This window comes from Malania oleifera, chromosome 3 (genome assembly GCF_029873635.1).
Source record: "Malania oleifera isolate guangnan ecotype guangnan chromosome 3, ASM2987363v1, whole genome shotgun sequence".
Classification (NCBI taxonomy): domain Eukaryota; kingdom Viridiplantae; phylum Streptophyta; class Magnoliopsida; order Santalales; family Ximeniaceae; genus Malania; species Malania oleifera.
In genome coordinates, this window is record NC_080419.1 from 13,637,244 (window position 1) to 13,649,832 (window position 12,589).

Consider the following 12,589-nt stretch of genomic DNA (forward strand, 5'->3'; position numbering starts at 1 on the left):
TGAACGAAGATACAAGGAGAAAAAACTAAAGGTTCTTCATCCACCCAGTCAGAAGCTCTTCTCACAAAAAAATGGGGGAGAAGCAAAAGCAGAGATCTTGGATACCATAATAAATCCAAAAGCAAGTCCCTTCAAGGAAAAACATTTAATACTTTGCTTATGGTAAGAGAGGACATATAAAGAAACATTGTCAAAAGAGGAAGAAAGAGCAACTTAACAAAAAAAAAAAAGACAAGGTAGATGAAGACAAAGATAGGGCTGCTACCACTACTAATGGTTTTCTTATTGTTATTGACAATCTTGCTTGCTAGGAGACTAGTTGGGTAATAGATAATGACGCCTTCATTCATGCAACTTCCGAAAGGGATTTCTTTTCATCATATACATCCAGCGATTTTGGTGTAATGATGATGGGAAATCATCATTTATCTACAATTGTTGGTAGAAGATATGTATGCTTGCAAACTAACAATGTCAACAAGTTATTTCTCAGACATCAGACCGAATTTTGTCTCTGTAGGAAAGTTTGATGATGAGGAATAATCTAACACCTTTGGTGATGGGCAATAGAAGCTCACTAAAGGTTCTATATTTGTTCTCAAAGAGAAAAAGTGTTTTACACTAAACTTGAAGCAGGCAAAGCTCTCCAAGAGCATAGTTGATGCAACGGAAAATGATTCAATTTTGGAGTTGTGGCACAAGAGACTTGGGCACATGAGTTGGAAGGGACTTGAATTTCCATCCAAGAAAAAGCTTCTTCCAAAAATGAAAGATATGTCACTAGTCTTATAAGCATGGTTTAGCTAGGAATCAAAATAAAGAATCCACTAAAAGTGCTCCTCCATTTAGAAAATTTAATGTTTTAGATTTGATGCATTCGGATATGTTTGGTCCTATGGAAACTAGAACACTTAGCGGTGCATTGTACTTTATTACTTTTATTTATGATCATTTCAGGAAAGTATGGGTGTATACCTTGAAGAGCAAAGACCAAGTGTTGAATGTACTTAAGCAATTTCACACTATTGTTAAAAGAGAGACAAGCAAAAACTGAAGTGCATCCGATCAAATAATAGTGATAAATAGTTAGGGCATTTGATGAGTATTGACGAGCTCCGAGCATTCGCATCAGAATATTCCTCAAACTACTTAGAATCGTTTGGCAGATGAATAGGACTCTAGTTGAGAAAGTGGAATGCATGGTATCACATGTTAAGTCGCCAATATCCTTTTGGGGTAAAGCACTGAGCACAACAATTCATTTGATAAATCTCTCTCCATGCATTCCTTATAGTGTGACATGCCAAAAAGAGTTTGGAGTGGGAAAGATATTTTCTACAGTCACTTGAAATTGTTTGGTTGCAAAGCTTTATGCGCATTCCTAAGGATGAGAGATCGAAGTTTGATACAAAAACGAAACCATGAATTTTTTGCAGCATGACAATTTTTGGTACAAGTTATATGATCCATTTTAGAAGAAACAGATCTTGCATTTGTTGAAGACCAAACCATTTAAGACATTGAAAATGTTGTTGGAACGGAAAAGACAAACTGTGATGACTTGATTGATTTGGATCCAATACCCTCCTTCTATGAGTTCAAATCAGGTTGGAGATGATGTATATGATCAGAGTGATCCAGGTGATGTAGATCCACCTACAGCTAGTAATGAGGTAATTAAGCTAGATGAGCAACCAATTACAGAACATAGAGTGCCACAAGTTCCATCTAATATAACATTGAAGAAATCATCAAGGGATCCTCAACCCTCAAGCAAGTATTCCCCACATGAATACATATTACTCACTAAGAAGGAGAACGAAAGTGCTACTATAAGGTTGTAGCACATGGGTACAAAAAAGAGTGGTTGAAGGCTATGTAAGAAGAGTTGAAATCTTTAGATTAAACTCATACACTTGAGTTGGTAAAGCTACCTAAGGGCAAGAGAGCCTTGAAAAATAAATGGGTATGCAAATTGAAGATCGAGGAAATAGTTCACAGCCCATGTACAAAGCAAGGTTGGTTGTGAAAGGTTTCAACCAAAAACATGGAATTGACTTTGATGATACTTTTTTTATAGTTGTAAAGATGCCATCTATCAAAGCAGCGCTCTTCGCAGCTAGTATAAATCTGGAGATAAAGCAGATGGATGTGATCTGGTGACTTGAAAGAAGAGATTTACGTGGAGCAACCAAAGGGTTTTCAGGTGAAAGGAAAGAAAAATCTAGAAAGCGGGCTAAATAAGAGTTTGTATGACTTGAAGCATGCATCGAGGCAATGGTATAAGAAGTTTGAATCAGTCATGGAGTAGCATGATTACAAAAAAACTACTTCTGATCATTGTATTTTCATTAGAAGATTTTATGACTGTGATTTTCTTATTTTATTGCTCTATATTGATGATATGCTAATTAATGCCCACAATATGTATAGGATTGACAGGCTGAAAAAAGATTTGAGCATATCTTTTTCCATAAAGACTTAGGGCTAGCAAAGTAAAACTTTGGCATGGAAATCACCCTTGACAGAAAGGGTAAGAAGTTGTGATTATCACAGGAAAAGAACATTGAAAAAGTACTTAGAAGATTCAACAAGAATAGGGCTAAGGCAGTTAGCTCTACTCTTGCTAATTACATCAAATTGAGTTCCAAGCAGTGTCCTTGCACTGAAAAAGAGAAGGAAGAGATGAGAAAAGTTTCATATGCTTCAACAATTGCAAATTTGATGTATGCAACGATTTGTATAAGGCCAAACATAGCTTATGCAGTTGGTGTTGTTAGTATATTTCTCTCCACTCCTGATAAAGAGCATTGGAATGCCGCCAAATGAATTTTCAAGTATCTCTGAGGTACCTCCTCCTTAAGTGCTTTCTTTGGGAATGAAAAACCTATACTTGTTGGTTATACAGATGCAGAGATGGTTGGAGATGTTGATACTAGAAAGTCTACATCGAGGTACTTGATTATTTCCACAAAGGGGAGCCTTGACTTGGCAATCAAAGTTACAAAAATATATTACCATTTCTACTACTGCAGCGAAGGTCATTGCAGCTACTAAAGCTGGCAAAGAAGTGTTGCAGGTGAATAAATTTCTATAAGAGCTCAAATTCAAGCAAAAGAGGTATGTGTTGCACTATGATAGTCAAAATGCAATTCATTTTGTAAGAATCAAATTTTTCATTCTTGATCTAAACACATTGATGTGAAATGCCATAGGATTAGAGATGCACTGGAATATAATTTATTAGAAATTGAAAAGACTTATACTAATGACAATGGTTCAAACATGATTACAAATCCCTATCAAGGGAGAAAAATAAACTTGTTGAGTGATTGTCAACATGGTGAATTCCTCAACAAAATTAGAAGGGGGAGATTTGTTGGGTTTCCCTCATATGTGGAGGATGTTCCACATGTGTGATTGGTCCACTTGGATGTTTGGCTAATGTCCATGTGGAATCCATGCCTAAGTAGAAATATAAAACTCATGTTTTGGAATAGCCCACTTAGGTGTCATGAAAGGAGTGATTCACTAAATAGTTTGTTGTGATCCGTTTGGAAGATGAAATATCATCTTTGGAGAAGTTAAAAGGCAAATGATGGAAGTTATTGCTAGAAGTCAATGCATTTTCGTACATCACTATAAGCAGCTAAGAAGGAAGTGAAGGAGAGAAATAAAACTAGCTGAAAGTTGGCGTCAGAGGTGCAAGCGATGTCAGATTGATTGTTATAATTAGGTGGTGATTTCTCGCCTGATCGATTTAAAATTTTGACATTTTGTTCGTGACTCATCCTTCTTCAATCTGATCAATTTGATCATCATTTGGAGCTCAATTGCCTTAGTTTCGAAGCTTAAAAAATAGCCTCTATTTTTTGTGAGACCTCTCTATTTTCTTGAAGTTTGATTCCACCTTTGTTAGTACTCGTGTTGATGTTGATTTGAATGCTAAGAATTTATTGTTCTTAATGAATTTAGTTGATGTATGCATCTAATTTCAACTAGAGAAAACCTACTATAACTACTATTTTGACATAGTAAAAGATTGGAAGAAAATTTCAGTCCCATAGTGTTTTCCTTCACATTGAAGGGTTTTCCACATAATTTTGATGTTCTCTTTGTGATTGTGTAGCTGATTTGTATTTTTTTAGCTATTGATTGCTTCTATTTATTGGGTAGTTAATTATTCTACTTAGTATTGATTGGACTAAGGAAGGTTTATCTTGAGGTATTTTTGTTTTTTGCATCACCTCTATACCTCCCCTTCCACAACACTAAACTCAATACATGTAACTTCCTATAAAGGAGTTGAGTGAAAGGAAGCATTTTCGCACACAAGTTTGAAAACCCAGAAAGTAGAAACTCAGAATACAAAACAAGAGACCCACTTCGTTGTCAACAAATGTTGGGAAATAAACTAAAATCGCCCACCCAAGTGAGGCCAATAAAGGCCAGGACAATGAAAACTACTAAAACACAGTACGGATTGATTAATTCCTTTCTCATAATTTCTCAGAAACGGAACAAGGAGCAAAGAACAATCACCTTCCAACGACCTTAGCAAGGGTTTCAATATAACAATCGATCATTTGCTGCTTAGTAGCCCCCTCGCCTCCGGGTTTGTCTATGATGATGAGCCAGTGCTCGTAGTCGCAGCCGGGGAAGAGCGGGGCCATCTCGGTGGGGGGGCGGTCGCTGAAGTTGGAGCCAGAGTTCAGCGGCGAGTAAGCCGAGTTGCCGGAGCGGTTCACCCTGCAGCGCACCGCCGTCATGCGGCTGAAGCCCGGGACGGCGAGGCGGAGGGCGGGAGAGAGAAGGGTCGTTGGCCGACGGGCAGCGAGGAGGTTGGGTATAGGAGGTGGGCGAACGATGGTGGACGAGGAAAGGAAGCGCTTGGGGAGGAGAAGAGAGAGGAAAGACGGGCGGCTGGCAGTGGAGGTGACGGTGGCGACGGCCCGTGCAACGGCGGCGGCCATTTGATCGGAAGAGATGAGGTCGAAAGGGGTTCTAGAGAGCGATGAAGGGTTTTGTGTTTGGGTTTGGTTTTGGCGATTAGTGCTCTCCTGCTATGCTCTACTTCTCTTACGTCGGTTGCAGTTCTCCAACAAAATAGTCGCGTCGGGTCGGGTGTGCTTTTTGGGCTTTTTGGGTTGGGCAATTGGGCTAGTGGGTCTTTGGACCGGGTGTTGTTTTTAGTTAGACATCAAATAAAATTTAATATAATTTTATATCATATTTTGTTAAACTCTCTATTTTTATTATTAATTAAGAAAAAAATAACCTGAATCAACACATTTTCTTCTTTTTATTTTTTTTAAAAAAAATTGATTTATAAGTTTTTGTTAGTAGTAAGACTTCATTAACTAAATTTTAATGATAAAAAACTATTTTGTACTAATAGTTTTGCATTTAAGTTGTATTTCAACAAGTTCAAGCCATTAGAATTGAAAAAATTAGAGAAATTGAAGATTTTTATTTTTTTATTTTTTTCACTTGTTTTCTCTCATTTGTATAGATTATAACTTGTATATGTTTTAAAAATATGAAGAACATGACATAAATGAACTTAAACTAAAAAATGCAAACAAAATTGAGAGATTGTTTCGAACTACACTACTAAGAGGAGTGATCGACCGGCAAGAGAGACTGTCAACCGATTTAGGTAAAATGCCTAGGATGTCTATCGGCCCATGATAGCAAGTTAGTTGGCCTACGCAAAAAAGCATAAGTCGTCAACAATCGAGGTGAGCGGTCGACTGATCTTACTTTACGAAGATTTCAATGGTCGATTCTGCACTCTAATGGCTAGTGCCCAGTCGGTCGATTTCTAACACAAATCAACTAGTTTGAGCAATAAATTGACTCTAACAAACATAAAATGACTAATTTAACTCTAAACTCTATGTATATATGTCATCTTAAACCTAACAAGCAGTAGAGAAGATATGGATATTAAATTTTAAGTACTCAACTCATTTCTTCTCTCTTAATATTTCTTATGCCTTAAATTGCTCCTTTCGAAAGGAACACCAAAAATTTTATGTCGCAATCTTGTATATCCTGTGAGAGTTATTCTTATCCTTAAAGATAATTTTTTGTTATAATATCTTGTAAATTGGTGTTCTTACCTCGTCAAACTAAGATGTAATTGGTGGTCTTTGTCTCTATTTAAAACAAAGAGAGTATTGGTATCCTTACTAGCATGCATAAAAAGGAAGGGAATAGTAAAACCTCAAAGTGGCCGACTTTGAGAAAGGAAACGTAGACGAGAATAGCCAAAATATTATAAATAGTTTATATTTTTCCTTATTCCCTAGTATTTAGTTTAACATCTTAATCTTTACTATTTATGATATTTGCTTAATTTTTTTGATTTATTTTAAATTTGGTATCAAACACTTTACTTTTAATTAAACCCAATTTATCCCCTCTTCGGTTGCCACTTGGGTCTATAGTCTTCTTGTAAGAACCCGACCCGAGATATGTAGATTGACTAAATAATGAAAGGGTAAAAAGGTAAATTTTGCAGGCTTCATCTACAAAGCCATTTTTCTCATCGATGAAGACCCTCGTACTCTTCATCGTCGAAATTCAGTGCCTCATTGACGAAAAGATACTGAACGTGTTGTAAAATTTCGGAATAGGGTTCGTCGCTGAAGGAGCCGGTTCGTCAACGAAATGTATGGATGATTTGTCGATGAAGGCGCCATCTCGTCAACGAGGTTGGTCGGGTCAAATGGGCTATAAATATCCATTTCTATTGCTTAGTTGCTAAGAAACCTCAAACTCTCTCTCTCTCTCTCTCTAGAACCAGCGAAACCTCTCTCTCTCTCTCTCTTCGATTCTTCGTTGTTCGTCACCTGATTTGTCGATCCAACGTTACCACATAGATCATAAGGAGAAGCTCTATGTTTTTAGCAGATTAGAAAGTTGTTTCAGGGATTTTTGGGTTTTTGACCCAAAAACCGAGATAAGGGTATGATTTCAGTTTCGTTTTGAAATATATGTAGTAGTATGAATTGTAGTGAAGTATAGTTCTTGGATGTTTAGGTTTTGGTATCTCGGTTCATAGTTTTGGAGCCGTAGAGTTCGTATTTTGGTATTTGGGAAAAGGTAAGAGGATTCTATTCATATCAGTTTATTTTTGAAATCAGGATCAGTAAACTTGTAGGTTACAATCGTATGTATGTTTTGGTTACTTATTTGGGAAAATCTATCGGGTAAAAATATAGGATTTTTGAGTTACAGTTTTAGGGAAAATTTGAGGGTTTTGGGTATTATCTTTATTTTGTTGGAGAAATCGTACGTTGTATTAAAATTGTAGTATTGAGATGACCGTACCCATATTTGTATTAAACTATATTCTTGAACTGAAAAACGATATGATTTGTTGTATATTGAAATAAGTGTGGAATGAAATGTCGTATGTAAATGTTCTAGGGTTTTGTAAAAACAATTAGGGGCTGCTAATTACCGTACATTGATGAGTATAGGAACATGAGTTCCAAAATTGTTTCAGGTTTTGTAAATCAGCTAGGGGTGGCTAATTATCGTACGCTGAATCGGCTAGGGGCGGCTAATTACCGTACGCTGACGCCATGTCTCGACTAATTACCATGGGCGAGAGTATCCGGCTCTATATCCGAGGGTGTGAAATATCGTCTGTTCTTTCCTGCTGGTCATCAATGGGTGTGAGCTAGACCGTACTAGCAACAATATCGCTGTGAGGCTTCCATTATTATAGGGTATCGGGTGCTTGAGTGTGACAACACTGACCGTATGTTTGGTATCGTATGTATTGGAACGGATTTGTGAAAAATACTGGAATTGTATTGAACTGTGTTGACTCTATGAGTCCAATCCGGTTTTGATAATGACAAATCACTTGGTATTTGATCTGTGCATTGAGATTGTGAACAAGAATAATATTTAGCATGCACAGAAGGATAACAAGTCATGGAAGCCATGAAAATTAAAGCATACATATCTTGGCACAATCCATGGAACTAAAGGAGTAGAAGAATAAAGATGCAAACAACAAGTTCAAGAACGTCATGGGAATGGGTACTTAGAACTTATGTATACACATATTGCATATGATTTAATTTGAGGCTCAACACATGCCCTAAAATGACCTTAGGACTCATGCATCTCATGAACATCATTAGGGGATATTTATGAACTTAGAAATATTTTTAAAACCCCGGAAAATATTTTTATAAAAGAGCCAAGATCAACGAGAAAAGAAGAGAATATCTTTTTGACATAGAATTGAGAGACTTGAACATATTGTTATACGATTGCCTGCACTCCAACATATACTCACCAAGCTTGGGCAAATCAACTCAGAAAAACAAAGGAATTTCTTATACACAACTTGATTTCTATTTGGTATTAAGGTTTGTTAAATCCATTTATTATTTTCAAGAGTTTCTTATCTCATCATTTATTATTGAATATTATTAAAGAGATTGATCTTGAGTGTTCATATACATATAGAGAGTGTTTTGACAAGATCATTGCTTGTGAAAGATTATTTCATTGGTTAAATAGTTTTTTTTTATTCAAGTGTGTATCTAGTTAAAGTTTGATGTTTTTGATACTATAAAACCACTTGATTAAATATCCTTAGAAGTTCATAACTATATATATTATTGAGGGATATTTTCTGAAAAATCTTATATTAGGTTTTGATCTTTGGTAATCACATCATATATATATATATATATATATATATATATATATATATATGTATATACATATTAATTTGCATATTACAAAGATCATATGGTGGTTGAAAATTTGGGAGAAAGCTTATTGAGTTAGATCTTTATAATATTTAAGACAAATTTTTTAATAGGATCATATTTGATATTTGTGCATCTTGTCTTCAAAGCTATTAGTCATACAAATATTTTGGAAGATTTGATAAAAGAGAAATTTGGTGAAGCATATTCATTCATTAACGATTGTAAGCATATTCATTCATTAACGATTGTATCATTACATACATATTGAACTTCAAGTTTCATCATATGATTATGTGTTAGGAATTTCAATTGTACTCCCTAACTTTGTTAGAAGCAACATTGAGTGTTTTACAGATTTGATATTATATTGTAATCAAGGTTCGGGTTGTAAACCGAGTTTGAGGAGAGAGTTGTATCTCTTGTAAGCAGCATATTAGGAGGAAGTTGTACCTCTTGTAAGCAGCGGATTGAAAGGAAGCTCTGTCCCAATTTAAGGAGCAGGGATTTTAGTGGAATCCTTGAGTGGGTTGCTCAAGGCAATGACGTAGGCTGGGTTGGTTGAACCTTGTAAAATCATATTTGCATTTTCTCTTCCCTTATCTTTTTATTTTCTGCACTGCATTTCATTACTCGTATTGCACGTGTGTGTTGAATAACTCCACACGAACTTAATTGGGTAAAAAGGATTCATTGATAAAATAAATTTAAATCAACCTCAAACTCTTGCATCTAATTTGTTAAACATAGAAATCATGATTAAGTGGTAAATAAGTTTGAAAGATTTTAAAATACCCAATTCACCCCCCCCCCTTTGGGATTACACCTAAATCAACATTTGGTATCAGAGGGGGTGTACATAGACTTAATAGTTCATTTGTCAAAAGATCACATGGCACACATCGGTGTAATTCCATTCGGTGAATGACACTCGTCCACTAGACCACCAATTTTCTATGGTGTAAACTACACCTATTGGAAATGTAGGATGAGCATATACCTGTTAAATATAGATTGGAAGGTATGGAAAATAGTTACTAAGGGAAACCATGTCCCTATGAAAGTAGCTCATAAGGTTAATGTACCTAAAACTGAAGATGAGTATACTGAAAAGGACTGAAAATCAGTGCAAATAAATGCTACTGCGATGAACTTACTTTTTTGTGCATTAGATGTAAATGAATTTAATATGGTAATAGCATGTAACTCTGCTAAAGAAATTTGGGAAAAATTAGAAGTTACATATGAAGACACTAAGGAAGTAAAAGATAGTAGGATAGACATGCTTACCAGTGAATATGAAGCATTTAAAATGACTACTAATGAATCTATTCAATCCATGTACACTAGATTCACACACATCACAAATTCTCTAAATGCACTTGGAAAAACTTACCCTACTTATGAGTTGATCAGGAAAATACTCAGGGGACTACCTTCAGTTTGGGAAGCTAAAACTACTGCAATAGCAGAAGGGAGAAATCTAAAAGAGATGTCTGTTGACGAACTCATTGGATCGCTCATTACCTATGAGCTTGTAATAAATGAGAGGAAGAATAAGTAAAGCAAAGCAAAGAAAGCCACAACACTAAAGTCATTGTCAAACAACTATAGTGAAGAAAGTGATTCTAATATGGAAGACGACATGCCCTTGCTAACAAAGAAAAGCTACTTGGGTTGCCTCCCTATCGCGAGGTAGATTTTGCTATGGATTTATCTTTAGGAACAACGCCGATTTCTAAGGCTCCTTATCGTATGGCTCCAGCTGAATTGGGAGAATTAAAGGACCAGTTATAAGATCTATTGAATAAAGGGTTTATCAGACCCAGCATATCGCCCTGGGGAGCACCAGTTTTATTCGTAAAGAAGAAAGACGGGTCTATGAAGACGTGCATAGATTATAGGGAGATAAACAAGGTAACTATTAAGAATAGAGATCATCTACCCCATATAGATGATTTATTTGATCAGCTTCAGGGTACACGGGTTTATTCCAAGATCAACATCATATCAGGTTATCACTAGGTGAAAGTCAAGGCAGAGGACATATCTAAGACAGCTTTCAGAACCAGATACGGGCACTACGAGTTTTTGGTGATGTCGTTCAGGTTGACTAATGCACCAACAGTATTTATGGATTTAATGAATTAGGTGTTTCATCAATATCTAGACCAATTCATTGTGGTTTTCATTAATGATATACTAGTCTACTCGAGGAGTTTTGAGGAGCATGAAGCACACTTACGACTGGTACTCTAGACACTCAAGGAAAATGAATTGTATACCAAGTTTAGTAAATCTGAATTCTGGTTAGAGAAAGTTGCATTTATGGGGCATGTTATATCAGGGGATGAAATTTCAGTGGATCCTAGTAAAATAGAGGCAGTGGTAAATTGGAAAAGGCTGAGAAATGTTTAGGAGATTAGGAGTTTCTTGGGACTGGCGGGATATTACCGTCAGTTTGTAGATGGTTTCTTAGGACTATCGGGGCCTTTGATGCGATTGACCAAGAAGAATGTCAGATTTGCATGGGATGATGAATACAAGTAGAACTTCTAGGAATCAAAATAGCAGCTCATCACTGCACCAGTACAAACGATTCCATCTGCAGGTGATGGCTATGTAATTTACAGTGACGCGTCTTTGAAAATACTTGGTTGTGTTTTGATGCAGCATGGTAGGATTGTAGCTTATGCCTCATGACAGTTGAAAGAATATGAAAAGAACTACCCTACCAATGATCTAGAATTGGCTGCAGTGGTACATGCATTAAAGATTTGGAGGCATTACTTGTACGGTGAGAGATGCGAGATATTCTCTTATCATAATAGTTTAAAGTACTTCTTCACACAAAAAGAGTTGAATATGCGACAAAGGAGATGGTTAGAGCTCATCAAGGATTATGATTGCACCATCAGCTACCACCTAGGTAAAGCAAATGTGGTGGCTGATGCACTGAGCCATAAATCAGAGGGTACAACGTGGTTAGCAGCAGTAATTCAGCACCCAATTCAGATGGACTTAGAAAGGCTCGGTGTGGAGTTAGTGAAGGATGGTCACCAAGCATTTATTGCCAGTCTGGTTATACAGCTTGCGCTAAAGGTTTGTTCCACCCGTTAAAGGAACATGTTTAGTGAATCATTTGGTGATTTGCCAAAGGTGAGGAGGTAGGCTGGGTTTAAGCCGAATCTCGTAAAAATCTCCGTCTCACTCTCTTTTTCCTTACTCTTTATTTTCAGTACATATTTAAATTACGTGGATTGTTTAGATTTGAAAATCATATAAGCTACGCATATTTGGAAATCAAGTAAACTAAAAGTTTAATTTTGATTTGGGTTGTGGAAACTGAAAGGGAGTACGTTGGTTAAACTATATATTGTAGAAACCATACAGGAGTATGTTTCTTGGTTAAACACTCAAAGATAAATTAACTGAAAGTTTATTTGAGTTTTGAATATTTGAAAAGAGTGATTGAATGTTGTATTGATCATCATATTAAGCAAATCCATATATACAGGGCTTGATTCGAATTTATTTCTAGGGCTGACAACAAAAGCTTTATTGTGTTTGTGAAAGGATTGTTGAATATTAAATTACATTCGTCACAAGGTTTTCAAATTCATAATCATAGGGCTTATATAAACAAACAAACTATCTCAAGATCTTATATTACCAAAGTGCTGAATACCTTATATCTTGGTTTGGTGGTTTGTTGTTTAACTTGTACTTGGCAAATAAATTGATTGTTTGGCTTGAAGATTGTGTTTAATTGATTGGTTGTTTAATTGTGTTATTGATTGGATAAAAGAACTAAGTTCTTGATTGATTAAAGAATTAAACAAACA

General features: G+C 36.0%; 1 protein-coding gene across 1 annotated transcript in view; it reads right to left on the reverse strand.

The window, feature by feature from the left end:
- The window catches only part of LOC131150642 (multiple organellar RNA editing factor 2, chloroplastic), a 28,889-nt gene extending 23,775 nt beyond the window's left edge, over positions 1 to 5,114 (reverse strand). The window contains exon 1 of the mRNA XM_058101495.1: positions 4,543 to 5,114. Within this exon, the coding sequence (XP_057957478.1) occupies positions 4,543 to 4,973 (431 nt within the window). The 5' untranslated portion in view covers positions 4,974 to 5,114. The remainder of the gene's footprint in view (positions 1 to 4,542) is intronic.
- Between the last annotated feature and the right edge of the window lie 7,475 nt (positions 5,115 to 12,589).